The sequence below is a fragment of the Achroia grisella genome, unplaced genomic scaffold (assembly GCF_030625045.1).
Source record: "Achroia grisella isolate CSIRO2021 unplaced genomic scaffold, CSIRO_AGI_Agris_v1 utg511, whole genome shotgun sequence".
Taxonomy (NCBI): Eukaryota; Metazoa; Arthropoda; class Insecta; order Lepidoptera; family Pyralidae; genus Achroia; species Achroia grisella.
Window position 1 is genome coordinate 1861087 of NW_026712905.1, and position 20417 is coordinate 1881503.

The window sequence follows — 20417 nt, forward strand, 5'->3', positions numbered from 1 at the left end:
ATTTATACTTTTTTATAAAAAAAAATCACTTCTTTAACTAATAATTTTCCAATACAAACACTTTATTTTCACATTATCACGATTCAATAATGTTGTTTTATTGTCCAAAGTCCACTAAAATTCTGCAGTATTTTTCATTGAAAATACCATCGCGTATTTTAAAATGTAAACTTTGAAGCGAAAATCGCCTATATACTATACACATCCGTTCAGCACGAAGGCTGAAGCCGTACTGAAATTCTCCCTTTCTGTAGTCGTAATACACCTATGGATTGAAGAAAATATCGCTGTATATGATATACATCGAAGCATTTGATAAACCAGATTTGAAATAATCTGTATAGAACACGAAATGGAAAGTAAACGAAAATTTTGTGACATCCGATCGCACTGAAAATTACCACGCGTTGTGGTATATAAATATGATGAATTTAATTTGATAATGTGTTAAAGCTTGTTAACAATTTGTACGGATAATTTTATGGCTGCATATTTATAATGTAGGGAGTTATTATAACTTCTAATCAATATACGAACTAACTTTTACCAATAAATGGTTATTATACTTAACTTGTGGAATAATAAAGTTGATAAATTCATACTACATACTACAAAATCTGTCTGTCTGTCCATCCGTTACATTTTCACTATTAATTGGTTGGATTGATCTTAATGAAATTTAGCATGAAGATAGATTGAATCACTAGAACGGACGTTACCCGCGACTTCGTCCACGTGACATAAAACTTTTTTATTTAATTTTACAAATAAAAATCTACATTAAAAGTAGCCTAAGTAATTAGCCTTATAATATTATCTATCTGCGAACAAAATTCTTATAAAAATTGGTCCAGCCGTTTCAGAGATTAGCAAGAATAAACAGATAAACGGACAGTTTTTTTTTAAATTTTGATTTTGATATAATCTCCGTATATACTTCTATATGAATTTAGTGAAAAGCTATTAATTTGAAATTACAAACAGACACTCAATTTTATTTATTTGTATAGATAAATTAAAGTTACTTATTTAATTTTTAACTTGAAAAGTTTAAATTCATTAATTTTCATTTATTCGTTTATTTGTTATCTAATAGCACTTTAATGGCTGAACCAATCGTCATAAAATTCCATCGCAATACATGTAGTATTTAGGACACAGGCAAATATGTAAATATTTACTACGTTAAAAATCTACTTTGTTATAAAATAAGATGGAAACATTACTATTCAAAAGGGCGCGTAGTACAACAGTTTGAAATTTACGTCATTCCATCAAGCAAACCATAATTTACGCAAACCATAGCTCCATAATTCACGTCTGCAGACTTTATGGTCCACATAAACACTAAATAACAAAGTACCTAATTAGGAACAGTTGTAAAACCGTCCTACGGAATATACTTACATAGGAAGCCGCAGGATAAGCTGACCGAATATAGGTTATATTCATCTCCAAATCACGAAATCTTTATTTCGATCCACACTATTAGGACTGATTCATTGTTATCAAATGTGAACTTACAAATACATTCTGATTTATATATTATACATTTTTCAAGCAAAACAGAATTTGTTATTAGTCAATGTGTTCACATGCTCAACCAATTACCACATGGCGTATAGATACATAGTGAGGGACACATAGTGAGGGAGATATAGTGAGTGATACATGGTGAAAGATACATAGTGAGGGATTCATAGAGAGGAGCTTGGCTGATTACTGTCGTAGTCTCGGCTTTACACGCACAGCGGATGAAACGAGAGGGTAAATTCGAAAATAAAGTCCAACCTACGAAACGATTCGATATAGTAGTGCGTAAAAACTTAACAAACAAACCAATTTTAAATATATAAGAAGACTAAAAAACTATATCTTAAAAGTAAAATGATTTTTATACGACAAATAAGAAAGGACTAGTCATCTCCGTTGAGATTTCATATTATATCTTCTCCATTTAAATTCATCACTGACTACATTAAGTTGACAAATAAGCGTGGGGCCTGGGGCCGAATTTAACTAATATCTAATCTACCGAGTGTCGTAAATCACCAAATGTAATACAATGTAGAATTTACGATGTCGGCCTGGTGTATGGGTTGGGGTACAGTACCGTACTTTGCATAAATAGCCCCATTGGCGACTCCTTTTATTTGACCCAATAATGTTTAAGTCAGATAGGAACCCGTAAGACATATGTTCATCCTTTGTAAAGGAATTCGTTACATGTAACTTTCTCTGACTTCAAAAAGGCGGTTGTTTATTTAATTATTTTTTGTTTGCAAACTGTACCATATATCTTAGCTTTTTAGCCATGTTTTTCCTTGTTAAGGCAGAATAATTGTCATATGTGGACTAATAATAATAGTAAACCTCAACAGATCACATAGCGTTGTCTAGTCTCAAGATAAGCAAAGCTGGTGTTAGATAACTGATATAAATACTTAGATATTATTTTGTAAATACATAGATAACATAAAAAATACCCAGATCGATATAAACAATCATATGAATACAAAATGCCACCGTGCGAGGAATCGAACCCACGACTATCAGACGTAAAGCTAAACTGCTAGACCACCGAAGCCATCGACTAACAAAAAATAAGTAATAACATAATATTTACAAATTACATTAGTAATTTTACAACTCTTGTTATTTATAAAAAAAAAAATAGTAAAAAATAAATGAGTTCTGTAAATAAAATGAGTGGACAATCATGTATGTCGGCGCACAACACTAGCGATCGGCTCGCTGTAGGTCCAATCCGGTTGAGGTTGGCTCGCCTGTACCCTTTTCGACGTCCACTACATATGACGTGCGCATAAAATTTATTTGTAACTTTTTAAAATATAATCATTTAAAATTGGAGTCAGATTATCATTCATATCCACCTCGGAACATGGTGACCCCGACGTGATTTTCAAGATATCAATGAATATAAAGTAATATTGCTTGAAGCCAGCCGGTCAACAGTATTAATAAAGCACCGCAGCTAACGCTTAGCAAGAAGAATATACATCTACCTCAGAATTACATGGGAATATATTGAAGAAATTTATATATCTGTTTCTGGAGAAGCTAGTTACAACGACTATAAAATACATCAACAATTACGGAAGGCTATCCACCAATTGCTTAAAGCCAGCCGGTCCACCAGCAGACTACGAGCAGTGCCGCAGCCACAGCTTAGCAAGGGAAGTGCCTTATCCTATCTTTCCTACCTAATATTATTGTAATCATTCTGCCTCAATTTGCTTTTAGTTGCCACTCCTTAATTAGTGATTTTTTTCCATATAAGTTGATTACGTAGATTTAATTTCTATTCTTTTTTTTGAGTCTATTAAATTAGGGGTACCTAATATTATTTAGTATACCTGTAGTTATTAGCACATTATATAAAAGCTTATCTATTAATTGTAAGCTAAACATTTCAATAGTTGATCGTATAAACGTTCGTACATTCTTTATATTATTTTATCATAACTACCTACGATCTCAACTTAGAAACGTAGAAGTCGATTAAAATAGATAATTGTAACACTATTATAGTGAATAACCAATAGAATAGAATAGATACAATTGTATACTAATGTATATAATATAACAATAGTAGGTATAATAATTAAGTAAAACATATAAAAGATATCTAAATCCCTAAGTAGAAAATTAATTTAGTAGTAGTAAATTATTTTAGTAGCTTTGTTTTATTGTATCTGTCTATTTGAGTATTATTTAGTTAGAATATAGATTGTTGCATATTTGATTATTAGTGCTACGCAAATACTTTAGTGAGATAATTATATCACATTCAAGTAGTTAGTTATTTCATTGTAATTTTATTACTATTCACTATGAAGTAATAATAAATATTATAAATGCAATATTAACATTTTATGTTTGGTACATTTTTATAACATTTGCAATATTTACACATTCCAGTGCGCCAGCGCAGTTGCAATAAGTACCTACCGCTTACCTGGCTGCTGCGCTCGCATCGCCCGGCCCTATTGTTTTCGTGCGTCGAGTGATCTATTACGTCATCGTCATAGGCCGGCTTGGTTACATTTACGTATCATTTATTTTATTTTTCTTTTCGTACATTTTTAGTTTATCATAGTCAATCATTTTTAAGTTTATTTAGTAAATTGTTTAAGTGATATTTATAATGTCACACACCTCAGATCGATCTGTGAGAACACCTTTAGAGAACATTAAATTAGATGTTCCAACTATGAATCCTAGTAATATAAAGGATCTCATTACCAAACGAAGTTCAATTAAAGGTCGCATAACAAAATATAGTAATTTTTTAACTAAATTTATTGATTCATATGATAAATATGATAAGACTAGTTTGCTTATGTTAACACAGAGATTTGAGAGATTTAAAGACTTAATGTCCATTTTTGATGATTGTCAATCACAAATTGAATTTGTGAATTCAAATAGTTTGGAATCGGAACTTGATACAAGAGAGGAAATCGAAACTGATTTTTCTACTCTTATTGCTAAGACTCAAGTAATTTTAGAGAAAAATCAGATTGTAGATGATTATAAATCGATTCACTCTGGATCAGGTTCAGATTGTAATAAGTCATGTGGTCATAATAAGAGCTTTCACTTTAAACTTCCCACTCTAAAAATTGGGAGCTTTGATGGGACTTATTTTAAATGGATTGAGTTCAGAGACACATATACTTCACTAATACATAACAATGATAATATTGACCCTATCCACAAATTTCATTATCTAAATTCTTACCTAGAGGGTGAAGCCTCTCGTGTCATTAGTAATTTAGAAGTTAGTGCTGTCAATTACAAAGAAGCTTGGCATCTCCTATGTGAGAGATACAACAACGAGAAGCAGTTAATACACAATCATTTAAATTCTTTGTGTAATATTCGGCCTATCACTCGCGACTCTGCCAAGGGAATAAGGTTTTTAATTGACCATGTATCAAAGAATTTGCGCGCTCTTAATAAACTAGGTGAACCAACTCAGTCCTGGGATACTCTTGTCATCCATTTAGTCTCAGCAAAACTCGACGGCAGTACTAGTATTAAATGGGAGGAACATAAAAATAGTTTTGAGAAATCGCCTTCTTTAAATGATTTTTTTTGTTTTCTTAAGCGTCGAGCAGATGTTTTAGAATCATTTAATCACATCAAGCCTGATCGTGTAGATCAAGTAAAGGTAGATCATAATTCATCTTTTAATCAAAATAGAAGATCTCACTCCAAATCTTTTGTGGTTTCAGCTAAAACCCAAGCCTCTGCTTCTTCACCTTCGTGTGTCTTCTGCCGCGGTAGCCATCGTTTGTATGATTGTGCATCGTTCCTATCCAAGCCAGTAGAGGACAGAATTTCTGAAGCATCAAGGTTAAAGGTTTGCCTTAATTGTTTACGTAAGGGACACTCATCACATCAATGCAGATTAAGTCGTTGTTCTATTTGTGAGAGACGTCATAATACCTTACTACATAGGGAGTCTTCTCAACCTGTAAACTCATCTCAGGTACATGCAGTTACTTCTAATACTGAAACTGCCTTATCTGCAGCCGGACATAATTCTGAAAGCAGTATATGTGGCTTCACAAATCATTTTTGTAGTAACAATGCCTTGCTATCTACAGCTTTGATAGAAATACAGAATCCAACCACGAATAAGTCTATTACAGTTCGAGCCTTGTTGGATAGCGGAAGTCAGTCTTCTCTTATTACAAAAAGAATGACAAACTTATTGCAATTAACTTCTCTGCCAGTCCGGGTTGATATATTAGGCGTTGGTAATTTATTTTCTTCTAATGCGTTAGAACGTTGTGTAGTTAACGTAAAATCTAAATATAAAAATTTTAAAATACAATTATCATGTCTTGTACTTCCACAAATTACTAGCAATATACCTAATAAAACATTTGATATTTCTCAACTTCACTTGCCTTCTAATATACAATTTGCAGACCCTAACTTTAATCGATCTGCACCCATAGACATGCTATTGGGCACTGATATCTTTTGGGACCTGATTGAGTCTCAACAAATTAAACTTGGTCCAAATAAACCAATAATTCGAAAATCCAAACTTGGTTGGATATTAGCAGGTCCAATGTATACCAGGAACACTAATTCAGTATTTTGTAATCTTGCTATTGAACATAAAGATATTAGTAATGATCGTTTAAATGAAACAGTAAAGATGTTTTGGGAGTTGGAACAGATTCCGACAGTTAATAATAAAAGAACTGAGGAGGAAATATTATGTGAACAACATTTTTGTAAAAATACATATAGAAATAAGGACGGTAGATTTTGTGTTAAATTGCCCCTTATTACTGCACCAGACTGTTTGGGAGATTCATTCAGATCAGCCAAAAGACAATTTTTAGCTTTAGAAAAACGATTCGTGAAAAATCCAATACTCAAGCAATCTTATTCAGAATTTATTAAGGAGTATGCAGACTTAGGACATTTGACGGAATCACCTGTTTTTATTCCGAATCAATCCTTTTTTATTCCTCATCATGCAGTATTTAAGCCATCTAGTGAATCTACTAAGCTACGCGTTGTATTCAACGGTAGCGCTAAAACTACATCTGGTTATTCTATTAATGATATACAAATGACTGGACCTTACATTCAAGATTCTCTATTTAATATTTTAATTAGGTTTCGTCAATACACATATGTACTGTTCAGGACAGTGATCGAAATTTACAAATGATATTATGGCGTTTCAATGAAAATGAACCACTGAAATCTCTTAGACTTAATACTGTAACTTATGGTTACACTAGTAGTAGCTTTTTAAGTACACGTTGTTTGTGGCAGTTAGGCGAGCAATGTGATAATCTAAATATAAAATTAATAATACAAAATGATTTTTTGGTTGATGATTTGTTGACTGGTAGTGATAATATAGATGATCTAGTGTATATTAAGAAGTCGGTGGAAAGCGCTCTTTCCTCTGGTTGCTTTAGCTTACGCAAATATCGTTCGAACTTACCGTCTATTTTGGTCGATTCACAGAACGACCAAAAGGATTTAATTATCAGTTCATCATCTCACACATTAGGTATAGGGTGGAATCCTAACAAAGATTATATACATTTTCCAACTAATTATTTAAATTCAAAGGACATTCCAACTAAGAGATCTATATTGTCAGATTCATGTAAAGTTTTTGATCCTCTTGGTTTGTTGAGTCCAATTACTATTAAACCAAAAATCTTAATCCAACGATTATGGTTGGATAATATTGGCTGGGATGATCCCGCTCCAAAGGATATAGCTAAATTATGGCAAGAATTTATTTATAATATAAAATATATACAAGACATACGTATTCCAAGGCATGCTTTGTGCGAATCCCCTGTAGATGTTGAACTCCATTGTTTCTGTGACGCGTCAGAGTCAGCATATGCTGCTTGCATTTATCTTCGGTCTGTAAATAAGCAAGGTGATATAACTGTTCGTCTCCTATGTGCTAAGGCTAGGGTAACTCCGGTAAAACCGTTAACTGTCCCGCGTCTCGAACTAAGTGCATGTCTGTTAGGTGCACAACTTACAAGCGCTGTTTGTTATGCTTTACGATGTGTAATTACACGTAAGATATTTTGGACTGATTCGTCCATAGTATTGGCTTGGTTAGGTACGAGATACGACAAACTAAAAACTTTCGTGGCGAACAGAGTCAGTGCCATTCTTGATTTAACTAGTACCGCTGATTGGCGTCATATTCCTACAACATTAAATCCAGCTGATTTAGCTTCACGTGGTGCCAATGCGGAAGAAATTCTTAATTTTGATTTATGGTGGCATGGTCCTTCATTTTTGCGTAAACATGTTTCTTTATGGCCCACTTCTATTCCAACAGGGATACAGGTTAACAATTTGCCTGAAATAAAGGTGAATGTTAGCATGTGTAATGAAAGTGCAGAATCAATAATAGATTTTGATCGATTTTCAAATTTTAATCGTCTACAACGTACTTTCGCATATTTGTTTCGATTCATACATAATTGTAGATACCCTTCAAATAAGCAGATTGGTATTTTACAACCTGAACACTTAAATTACTCGTTTGAATTTTTAGTTAAAGTAGCTCAGGAACAAAGTTTTCCTAATGAAAAAACATTATTACGAAACAATAAATTTCTTAGTTCTAAAAATTATCTATGTTCACTGAGTCCTTTTATAGACAGTAATGGTATCCTGCGAGTAGGCGGACGTTTGAATTATTCTTGCTACACATTTGATAAACGTCATCCTATGTTACTTCATGCTAAGCATAGACTTACCAAGTTGTTTTTTCAGCGGGAACATATACGTCTTCTTCATGCTGGTCCTCAGCTACTTCTGTCCTCGGTTAGAGAATCTGTCTGGCCTATAGCTGGTAGAGATTTAGCGCGTACTGTAGCTAGACAGTGCACTGTATGTAGAAGAGCAAGCGGTAGAACACCAACACCATTAATGGGTGCACTACCCAAGCAACGCGTAAATCCAGATTTTCCTTTCATTAGTACTGGTGTCGATTTTGCTGGACCATTCTTTATAACCAACAGAAAGGGTAAAGGTTCTCGAATAACAAAATGTTATCTATGCGTTTTTGTGTGTCTTAGATACAAGTGTCTGCACTTGGAAGCCGTGAGTGAACTTTCTAAAGATGCGTTCATATTATCACTGCGTCGTTTTATCTCTCGCAGAGGTAAGCCTTTAGATATATTTTGCGATAATGGTCGCAATTTTGTGGCAGCTTCTAAAGAAATTAGACAGTTTATTAGCGCCAATACTGATGACATTTCTGATTTTTCTTCCAAAGAAGGTATTAAATTTCATTTTCAACCAGCTTATGCTCCGCATTTCGGGGGTTTATTTGAAGCAGGCGTGAAGTCAGCAAAATATTATTTAAAGAGGATTTTAGGTAACTCTCATCTCACATTTGAAGAATTGGCAACGTTGTTTAGTCAAATTGAGGCAATTCTTAACAGTAGACCCCTATGTCCCTTGTCGTCCTGTCCCGATGACCTTCAACCCTTAACCCCAGGGCACTTCCTTATTGGAAGACCACTTTTGTCGTTACCTACACCTAGTTTGCAGGATAAAAACATAAACCGTTTAAACAGTTTTCAACGGTTGGAGCTTTTACGGCAGCAATTTTGGAAACGCTGGCAGTTAGAATATGTGTCCGAATTGCAGCAAAGGCAGAAATGGCGGATCCCAGATAGACAGCTTCAAATAAATGATTTGGTGCTGTTAAAGGAAGATAACTCCCCTCCCATGTGCTGGAGAATGGGTCGCATCTGCTCTCTGTTTCCAGGTCAAGATGGAGTGGTGCGCGTTGTTGAAATTAAAACTGCAGCAGGCAATTTCCGACGTGCTGTAAAGTATATCTGTCCATTGATGGAGCCATCAGAGGAGACTTCATTGGAAGCCGATGCTTCCAAGGCCCCGGAGGATGTCGGCGCACAACACTAGCGATCGGCTCGCTGTAGGTCCAATCCGGTTGAGGTTGGCTCGCCTGTACCCTTTTCGACGTCCACTACATATGACGTGCGCATAAAATTTATTTGTAACTTTTTAAAATATAATCATTTAAAATTGGAGTCAGATTATCATTCATATCCACCTCGGAACAATGTATGATCTCTTATTTTAATAAGGACAAAGAGCAAATTTATATATTTATCATCATTATTATTGTATGTCATATTATATTCTATACTAACAACAACTCATACAAAGTGTATAATTACCATTGAACACTTTCAGGCACAGGCAACAGGCACTTTCATTTTTAATTTTCACAAATAAAATCAATTTAGCCAAGGAACTGGAAAAAATATATTGTAATTTATAAACAAGAAGACATTATTAACTTAGGAATTCGTCTTTAAAAATAGCAAACAATATAAAACTATATTTCAACGTGCCTAGTACTGACGTGAATACATAAGTATCTAATAAAAATATAGCAATTTTGGCATTCCATTTTGCATTCACTTATCAATAAAATACCAATTTGTATGTCAACAAAATTGTACATATTTGCATATTTTGATTGATCGTATAAAATTTTAAGATATTGCAAATATTTTTTGATAGAGATAGTGATGCCTGCGACTTCGCATGGATATTTCTGAATTGTCACCTGTTGACGATAATCAAACATGAACAGAATAAAACATGTATTTGTATAACTGCCTTATTTTTTATCATCCTTGTGTACATATGTAGAAACCATATATTATTTTATTAATTAATAATATTGTGAAGGGCGTATTAAAAACATCCATAAAATTAATTATTGTTGGGTATTTTTGTCAGTTTTCTTAACCTTCTTAGTTCATACATATAGCCATATTTAACAACATATTCTGTATAAAAATAACCAAATTCCTCCAATCGTTTTCACGGTAAAACCTTACAGACAAACAAATTATTTTTGTCTCGTTACTATTTTACGATATATGTACATGATAAAGATATAAAATAAAACGCCGCACCAATAAATTCTTTGCTATAAAAAAAAATAAAATGTTACTAGCCGTTTGTATATTCTTTTTAAAATAATTTATTTACATATTCGTTCTATTTATGACTTTGACATTCTATGACGGAGTGAAAATTTTTGCTATTAATCTAACACAAGAAAGCATTTCAATTCTTTTCTCAATATTTCTTTTATTATATTTGTTGTTTTTCGCCAATATTTTTATTTAGAAATTCAATTTATTTGGGTAATTGAAAGCGATTTGATGGCTAAGTGTAAAGTGAGAATGGTAATATTATTAAATGGTAAATATATTTTGTAAAAATACTGAAAACCTGTTAGAAATTTGGTGATGGATATGTCAATTTATAAAAATTGAATAATTTATGGAAAATTATCATTGTTTCATAATCATCGTATCGTTGGTTGATAATTAAACGTTAATAAGTGTAAAGTATTTGTTTCTCAATTAGTTCAGAAGTTGAGTAGGATGTCTCTCTTGAAGATATATTGTAGCGTTGTTTTGTGAAAATGTATTCATAATAGCTAATTTAGGTATTAGTCTGTTTCGTCCTAATCTTTCAAGCTATTTTCTTTTATTTGAAAGACAGTAATATAGGATTGTTAAATAGATGCCTATTGAATTTGACGTGGCGTAGAATTTGAAATTGATATTTATGAATAAGAGTACTTGTCTTTTCTTATTGGTTTGTCAAGGTTTATGATTGTCTTCGCTGTTTTATGGTCTGGTATGAAGTTGTATAAAATTTATCTTATTGGCAATAGATCCTCAATTTCTCATACGCAATATACATATATCGATCTTACATGCATGAATACATAATAACTATACGATTAGATTTTTTTTAATAATAAATAATAATGAATGGAAATGAAAAGATTTTTTTTAAAAATTAATAATAATGTGTCATAGGTTGCTTTGTTTCAATTTTTGTAATCGTCAAATTTACCTGTTACCATCCTGGATTAATTTACGGTTTTCTTTTCCTTCTAAATACACCTGTTGATTAATTAAATAATAATTGAATTTTGATAAAATTTATTACAAATAGGATTATACAAATCTTTTTTTTATATTAAGATTATTAAGTTTGAAACTGTGATCATTGAAAGGTGAGGCAATGTTTTAAACCACTACATCACTAAGGTTTTCGTTGTCTATTTATATTATTATAACAACACCGCACTGACCGTTAAATAATAAGTCCGAAAGTATTTCGTGAACTGCATATCTTTTGTAAATACATACACAGTCTATATAGAAAAAACCCAGACGATGAATGTAAATGTTTAAATGTTTGCATTGTGTGATGATTCCTAACGCACCTTGAAACGGTGTGCTAAATCGACGCCATTATAACAAATACCCAGAACTACGACCACAGGAAAAACAATTCTGACTTTCAAAAACATGACACGCCTAAAAGTATCCAAAATATTTTAAAAGTAATACAAAAAATAAAAGTGACTTTTAACGGTCGGCCGTCAATAGTAGTTTTATATTTTGGCATTTTTAACAACATCCATTTATTCTTGTCACCATAAAAACCGCAATCAACACTATATCTGCTGAAAAACGGTTATGCAATCACGTGTAAATACGTGTAGTTCCGTGCACTTCAGCCCGGCTCTAGGATTTGCTATTATTGTTGTTTTTAATCTCGCAAATTGAGTTTTATTGAGTCCTTTATTTGTGATAGCTCTCGTATCATAATTGACTTTTACTATCGTATTAAATATGGAGTAGCAATAAATATTATAGTTACCATGTTCATCTGTCATTTATACTTATTTGCATGACATATGATATAAAACGGCCTCAGTAGTCTAGCGGGTAGGTGGTATAGCACTTTCCTTCTGATGTTCGCGAATTCGATTGCATTGAGCACAATTTTACTCATGAGTGTGATTCTTTGTATAGATCTAAGTGTTTTCTATGTATATTATGGATGTATTAACAAAAAATGTATGTAAGTATGTATCAGTACCCATATCTCAAGCTCTGCTTGGCTTAGGACTAGATGGAGCTGTGTGAATTGGCCAGGAAGATTATTATTATTATTATAATGCTCCTTATATAGTAACTAAAATGGTAGAAGGAAATTGGAGTGTCGTAACCTAGTGGCATAATATCATAACTTTGATAGAAAGAGCACGAGTTCAAATCCGACTGATATCGAACAACCTTTTGTTCATTTATATTTCTGGCTTACTTTCTGGCGATTAAATAACTGATAACATACCAGACTAATTTGAGAGGCTGTGAGCTGACACCCTGCCACATTGGATTTAAATACAATATATTCTTCTTAGTTGAGTCTCGCGTTGTCGGTTGTGCTCTCAAATATATTAAAGCCTACGAAATGTAGGCATATTAAGTACTCCGTTTACCACGACGCGACAGTGACAATTGATAATGCCTCCTGACTACTCTATCTGATATAACGAAGGTATTTATTTATTTCATCGTTGAACTGGAACGAATTTTTTTCTATGTCTCTGTGTATTCGCAAGGACCGCATTGTATTTTATATGCTATGATAGCAAACCGTTGTTGTAATATTGGATGCACTGTTGTATTGGGCATATGCTTGTGATGATAGTGTATATATAAATAAATAAATAAAAAAAAACATTTATGTATATATATATACTCGTCAACAAGTTCTGCTTATAGGGATTGGTCTGCTCAAAACACTACGACGTTACTTTTATTTAGTTAGTTTTAGTTAGTTGGTAGCTTATATTCACATATTTCGACTTAAAATGTAAGGTTACAAGTAAACAAAGTTTCTTGGTCGTTCTTCTTGTGAATGAGATTAAAAAAATAAGTCTAATTAATAACTATTCACTAAATAATGACTATTCAAAAGAGCTTCAATGTCAGTTAATTTTAATAAAGAATTTTATATTATTTTCTATCCTATTTATTAACTCTTTCTTGTACCAGAAGTAAATTATAAAGAACATTAATTAGAGTAATGTACAAAAGGCGGTCTTATCACATAAGCATAGTTGTATTATTTATATTAATGATATGGCAACAAGAAATAAATTTAATTCTGTTACTTTTTCTCTTTAATTTTCTTTTCCTATTAAATTAATCATCTATTCTCATTTTAAGACTATTCCCTCATGCAAATTTCTTTTGAGTATTCTTTGTCACAAGTGAGATTGGTTTCAAGTCTTCTAACCCAAGTTTAGGGCAGGCAAGGTAAATTATCCCGGCAAAACTCGCCGACTTAATTAAAACTTTACACTGAAGGTACATAAAGTGAACCAAAATTAATATATAGAGTACTCGTTTGCATATATAGTGGGGGTAACCTAAACTTTCGGTTCGCCAAGAAAATAAACTGATCGTGATACTCGTCACCTACTTTGACTTTGTGCGATAAACAGGAGTCTGAAGTTCTTGAAATTGTTTTGCCAGAGGTAGACTGTAAAAATTCTGTAAAACTACCTTAATCTCTCATATTTCAGACACCAAGTAACTTCCTTTATAAACTGTAACTTTCTGTTGTAAAATGAGATTAGCAAATTTACTGTATAAGAATCATGACTACTGGTTCTCCAGGATGATAAGTAGTATCACGAGCGTGACATGATAACGTGATCTCTATAATGCTGTTTATATGTGACGGTTATCATCAGGTCAGCTTTTCTACTTTTCTAATTACATAAAAAAAATCTTATCTAAACTCATATATTATAGACAAAATATTTATTGCAATTAATAAATAAAATAATAGCTAAACAGTACGTACAGAAAGTTTATTTTCAGCGTGTAAATAGGCTATATTTTACTTTAAAATATAATTATATATACAGAACACATTGTATTATAATATAGTACCTAGCCGCGCCTGCATGCTATGTTATGTATTTTCGATAATCTCAAAAACTACATTAGTTTACGATAACACGTATAGAAGCTATCAGTTTCAGTCGTCTATCGACACCGTAATTAATAATATTAATAATAACAAGTTTAACACCCCATCAAAGGGAAACATATATATATATATATATATATATAAAATAATAATAATAAACTCTTCCTAAATGCCACAGAATAAACCATGAAGCAAAATAATGTAACGAGAGACTAGGCATGTCCCGTTCTCGGTACTAATCACCAGCTTAAGCTGTGAAAAACAGTTAATAATAATAATAATTTTTATTTTGGATCCAATATTTAGAATTTACAATTCCAAAGGGAATTTTAGGTTATAATATTCTGCTATTCGTGCAAGGCCGGGACGGTTCATTAGTTTAGCATTGAAATGCTTTCTATGAAATCATCCCTAAATGGAATATTGTTTATCGCTGCGAGGAAATCCTAGTACAAATATGGGAGTTTAATTATCCCCAGTATTTATTTGTTCACAAGTCTTTCATAGTTTGAAATCCTAGGATGATTACAATCCATATTGGTTGCATATTTTCCAGAAACACATGCTGATTAATAATAAACTCTATATGAAGTTTATTATATATTGAATTAAAAATTCAAGGATCTCCTCCTGTGGAATAAAAATTTATTACAATTGCGTTATAAAATCTTACAAGTGGAGAATGGACTTACTTTATCCTATTGTCTAATTTTAGGACAACTGGATTGTCTTCGGGGACAGGTATGGATGGTGGTGGAATTAGTGACCGTTTAGTGCAGAATAAGATAGAGAAATCAGGGGGCAGGGCTCGCCAGTGTTACGAAGCTACTCCCTTCCTCGGAGCGCCTCTCTGGAGCGGAACGGTGGTGGAGAATTCTCTAGGTCGAGGCGTTATATGCTTCATTTAGTCAATGTGTTGCTATGTCACGATGCCCCTTCAATTAATACTTGTTCTTTTTCCAAATAGTAGGCTTGTATTTTGCATTTTTCAGGCTCTTCTCTCCATATTTTACGTTTATATAGGCGGCGGTTGCCAATTACCATCATGGCTAACAAAATAATCACAATGGTTTTCAGATAAATGAGAATAGGGCATCCTTATTTCTTAGTTTCTTAATTCTTAGTAATTGCGTTAAATGATAGGACATTAAAAACACAGTTGTCATACTATTATAATATATATATATATACATATTTTCCTAAAATTACTAACATTTTAGCCTCTGTTTGTATGTAAATATGTATTCAATCCTATACTCAAAGTTACTGATTACAACTAAATACTTTATAGTTGAGTGGATTGATGGGACTATAACTTGAAACTGCTAACAAATCTGGAGCCCTCAAATAGGCCTTCTTGATTGGTGGTTACTAAGTGGTTGTCTTATCGCTAACTTAGAGCTCCCGTTTAAGTCAGTGTTGCCATGTTTTTTGATTACCACTAGAATTGGTGCCCAAAACATATTTTTGAATTTATAATAGGTTTGTGCAATTAATTGATACGTTTTTCTTAAACTGTTCTAATAGTCCGCTGCTCGATACCTTTTTTTTGACAATTTCAACGTATTCAAAGGAATTCATTGTAAATCAAAAATATATTCCACTCACTAAAACGCTCATTGAAAATAATATTGAAAGTATAATAGATATAAGATAAAGTATTGGAACTTCATAAATCTTTTCCCTAAGACCTCAAGAAATCTACCAAATTTTTTACCTTTATAAATTTGGTAGTTTTGTAATATTTTAAGGAGGTCAAGTGGGCTTGTTCATTTTTTGTTGGCAACACCCTCTAACAATGTTAGAGCTTAGAGACTCTTGTAACTTTACGAGGACAAACTACATACTAATGTGATAGACAAATTTACGGCACTTAGTATTCAACAGCGTCGTTTGAGATATTTGTAGACTTTATAGCAGTTTTAATATATTTAAGCTAATTATTAAATGAAATTGTAATTTATAGAGCTAATTATCGAGGTAAAGGCAAATAAAGTATTTTTTATGTAATTGAAATAGTAAACAAACTGACTGTTAATAATCATCTTTATTGTATGTATACTAATTAACCCCGAGAACTCTGTTCCACCTCAGAATTAATTATATGTCAACGGTTTTTTGAAGTTTAGTTACGCAATAAAACTCTGATCAGACTGTTTGATAGCAATTAACACTGTATGGGAAAATAAAATTGTTGTTTTTTTAATATCTTCCGTGCAATTTCTTCATATTTTCTCACCACTTAAAACTTCCATGGAGTTCTAAATTCAAAACCAACATTAGCTAAATTACTACAGCAACGGCTGTAGTATCGAGTTTTAGCGGGACTACCAAACGTCATTTCATTTTTATATATAAGAAGATTTATATTATGTTTCTTTTTCTTTGCGTATAATGAATAAATAGCGAAATATTTTTGCAATCATTATAAAAATCGTTGTGAAATTCTAATATCGTATAGATATTAGATTTGATAACTTCCATTGCACAAATAACTTTAAGGAAATTGAAAACGCTAGAAACTGAGAACGCATATTTTTAAAGGCGTTTTTATTTGTGAAAGTTTGACAGCTGGCCATCCATTAAGTGCAGGATAAAATCAGTATCCATTTGCAATTCTTTGCTTTCTTCTTCTTGATGCTATTGAAACAGATTAATGAATGGAGTTCTCACCGTTTCTCATTTATTACATCCTGTGAGCAACTTTAGTACTTAGCTTTTTGTTATATAAATAAATGTATCAGATACAAGCACCTTTTCCAATATTTAACATTATTTTAAAATAACATAACATGCTGTTATGTATGTTGCTATTGGTGTCCATGAATATACCAAATGTAGACAATATGAGGTGCCCACATTTCGCTGGGTAACTTTGTGACGTGACAGGGAGTGAGCCTATTGCAATTTTTCTGATTAATTTTTAGTTATTGTAAAATATGTACTGATATCAGTTATTTGAGGAGCACAATAAAATACGTCCTTTCACTATATAAGATTTAATTCGAGAGAGCGCAACATACCCTACAACAATTGTATTTGTGATTCACTTAACTACCTACATATATTACACCTCCACCCTTATATATTAGTACAATTATATTTTACAAATAAAACATTTTTTTTTTTACATTAGTCGAAGTCGAACCCATGTACAGACTTCCTACATCGTTTGAGATGGCTCACCGGTGTTTCTATGGGGTTATCAATATCCGATTTTGTAGAAACTCCAGGTGATAATGCCAAATTTGAAGTTACGGGAACCTCACCTCCGCCTGAAATTTCTACATCTGCTCCTAACTGTGTAATAGCTTGCTTATCCAGGGACTCAGTTACGGAATCATCAACACCCGTGTTCGTATGTTGTGATGAAACTACTATATCTGTAGTTGAAGGCACACTGGATGTTTTCTTCACCCTTCATTAATGGAGTCTCCAGTCACAAATATAAATATAAATTTTTAGTGTCCGCCAAATTTGAACACAGAATCTGTGTATAATTCCGGTTTCTTAGTGGTTTGACTTGAAGTTGGCATGAAGCACTTCTTTTATTTTTGTACTTATGTTTTTCATGTGTGTTATATATCCAAACATTGGAGGGATTGAAAATCGATGTTGTGCGGTCTTTTAATTATATATATATTGACGGCGAGATAAATTAATAAAATGATACTATAATACATATTCAGTTTTCTACATATATTTTCATTGTAATATTTTTTGACATATTTATTTATTTTTATATACAACATTAATATAGGCTGCAAATACAACTTAGGGACTAGATTTTTCAATCTAATCCCATTATAGCACAGTGCTATAACAAAGTGTTTTTAAACCGCATATTTTATTATTATCGTTTATTTTATACTTGTCAGATATTATGTCTTATTTTCAAAAACAATTTTATATAAATCGTAGATTTTTACTCGAAGAAATTCCATACAAGCGTCGCTTATTGTGATCTCCATAGTAAAGTTCGTATATGGTAGATGTTTACCAATTATCACCAGGTTTACTGTATTTTTTTCCAATTACATAAATCATATTAATAATAATATTAAAGTAAAGGAACGTGCTGACATAAAACGATAATATATAGGTAGTAAATACATTAAAACATTGGCTTTATTTATTCTAGCTTATAAACAAATACTAACATATATTTGGTAAATCATACATGGATATTGGGTTTATTCGCAATCAGCAATTCAATCTAACATCTGTTTAACAATGTAAATCCCTTGTTATCTTAATTCGGTTAAAGCCAGTTTGAAAATGCTGACTACATTTTGATTGTGAAACAATTTATTCGTTGATTAAACATCAGATTGATATTTTAAATACTATAATATTCATATTTCATTATTGTGGCTTTGAAAAGAGTGTGTCCACGCAATAAGATTACGATATAGGTATTTTTCAGTATTCATTTTATATCTGTTCAGAGACCTTGCGTTCCCCTCACTAATGCTAACAATACTTTCAATCGAAAATTTGACGTAAATATTTACGTTCCTCTCTACTCAACTTGCTCTATTATTACAGTAAATATGAATGTATTTTGGGCAAAGGGGAGAAGACAGAAAATATTAGATGGCGCAAAAATTGACCAGAGAAATAAAAAAGGGCATTTTTAATCTCGTGTTTTAATGTTGTGAATTTTTGGGGTCAACACATTTTTTCTATAATTAGGTAAATTAGCATCACGAAATGTGTTCTGAATATTGCTAGTTATTATACATCTGTATTAGTTTAGAAAATCAATCTCACAATTTTAGATAGGAGATAAATTATTGAATGCATTTTGTGAACGAGGTATAATCAACTCTCGACTACGATCAAAGTTAGATAATTCATTACTTTACTCCAAATATAGTGCTGCAAATGCTTCGCTTAGATCATCGTATTATGTGGATGCATTGCATAAGCGATTCGTGAATGTTATCACGTTATATAGAGACAGATAAAATATTAAAAGATAATAAGAATATAATCATAAAAAATATTCAAAGTAATATAAAAAATACAATATAAAAAAATCTGGGATGAGGAGGACGCGAGGCTCGGGAGGCCCCCAAGGGGCGGAAGGCACCCCAGCTTGCTAGTCCACAGATACAAAAGATAGAGAGGGAATATAAAAATATAATTATAAAAGAATACAAATAAGTATAAAAATACGAGTATAAAAACACAGTATAAATACACAAAGCTGATGCTTCCAAGGCCCCAATTCTTAATAAATAAATACGAATAGAGTAATGTTTGTTAATCTAAAATATAACTTATCTGTTCTTACAAATTAATAAACATCCTAATAGCTGGCTTTTTATACGATTTTCGTCGTTCGTCGTCGTCTCCTCTTTCAAGAGAATATCTATTAATAATTGTTAAAGGTTTAGATGTATATTATAAACACGTGCAAAGTCGGTACGAATTGCTAGTTATACAGTAAAACTTTCAATATTTATTTAGAAGTTCCTTCAATTAATCTTTATAGATAACTAGTCTTATCAGTCTTAGTGCTAGACTCGGCCAACAGTTAATTGGAAAAATTTTCTCTGCCGTCAGAAATGGTATTTTTCCGTTATTATTCTATGCAATTGTATACTTATTTGAAAAAGTATACGTTTTTTTTGTATATTTGTATATAAGTTGAAATATTCAGTAATCAATAATAATAAACAGGGATCATCATCACATATATGTCACGATTCATTTCTAATTAAAAAAAAAAAGAGTTCCCATTTATATAACTAGGGAGAAATTCAGATGTAACAATTAAAATAAAATTCTAGAACTTCTCAAAGAATAAATATTTTAGTTTATTTTTAATTATTTATGATATTTTATTGAAATATTATTTACACATTTTAACCCACTCAACACTTCCAAGTTGTATTGGGTTGACTGGATCTCTAACAGAGATAATTTTTCCTTTGTTAACATTATTTATAACTAGCCGGTCCGCACAACTTCATGTGTTTCACATTTACTTGACATTTATC

The 20417-nt window shown here is 32.0% G+C and overlaps 2 protein-coding genes across 2 annotated transcripts; both read left to right on the plus strand.

Moving 5' to 3' along the window:
• Nucleotides 1–4168: 4168 nt before the first annotated feature.
• LOC131846562 (uncharacterized) lies at nucleotides 4169–6724 on the plus strand. The gene has a single exon (XM_059195897.1). It carries the CDS (start codon nucleotides 4169–4171, stop codon nucleotides 6722–6724), a length of 2556 nt encoding a protein of 851 aa, XP_059051880.1.
• A 1748-nt stretch (nucleotides 6725–8472) lies between these two features.
• LOC131846563 (uncharacterized) lies at nucleotides 8473–9477 on the plus strand. The gene has a single exon (XM_059195898.1). It carries the CDS (start codon nucleotides 8473–8475, stop codon nucleotides 9475–9477), a length of 1005 nt encoding a protein of 334 aa, XP_059051881.1.
• The last annotated feature ends 10940 nt before the right edge of the window (nucleotides 9478–20417 follow it).

What these genes read in the sequence shown, in the direction of transcription:
- LOC131846562 (XM_059195897.1), top strand. Translation starts at nt 4,169, where the DNA reads ATGTCACACACCTCAGATCGATCTGTGAGAACACCTTTAGAGAACATT.
- LOC131846563 (XM_059195898.1), top strand. Translation starts at nt 8,473, where the DNA reads ATGGGTGCACTACCCAAGCAACGCGTAAATCCAGATTTTCCTTTCATT.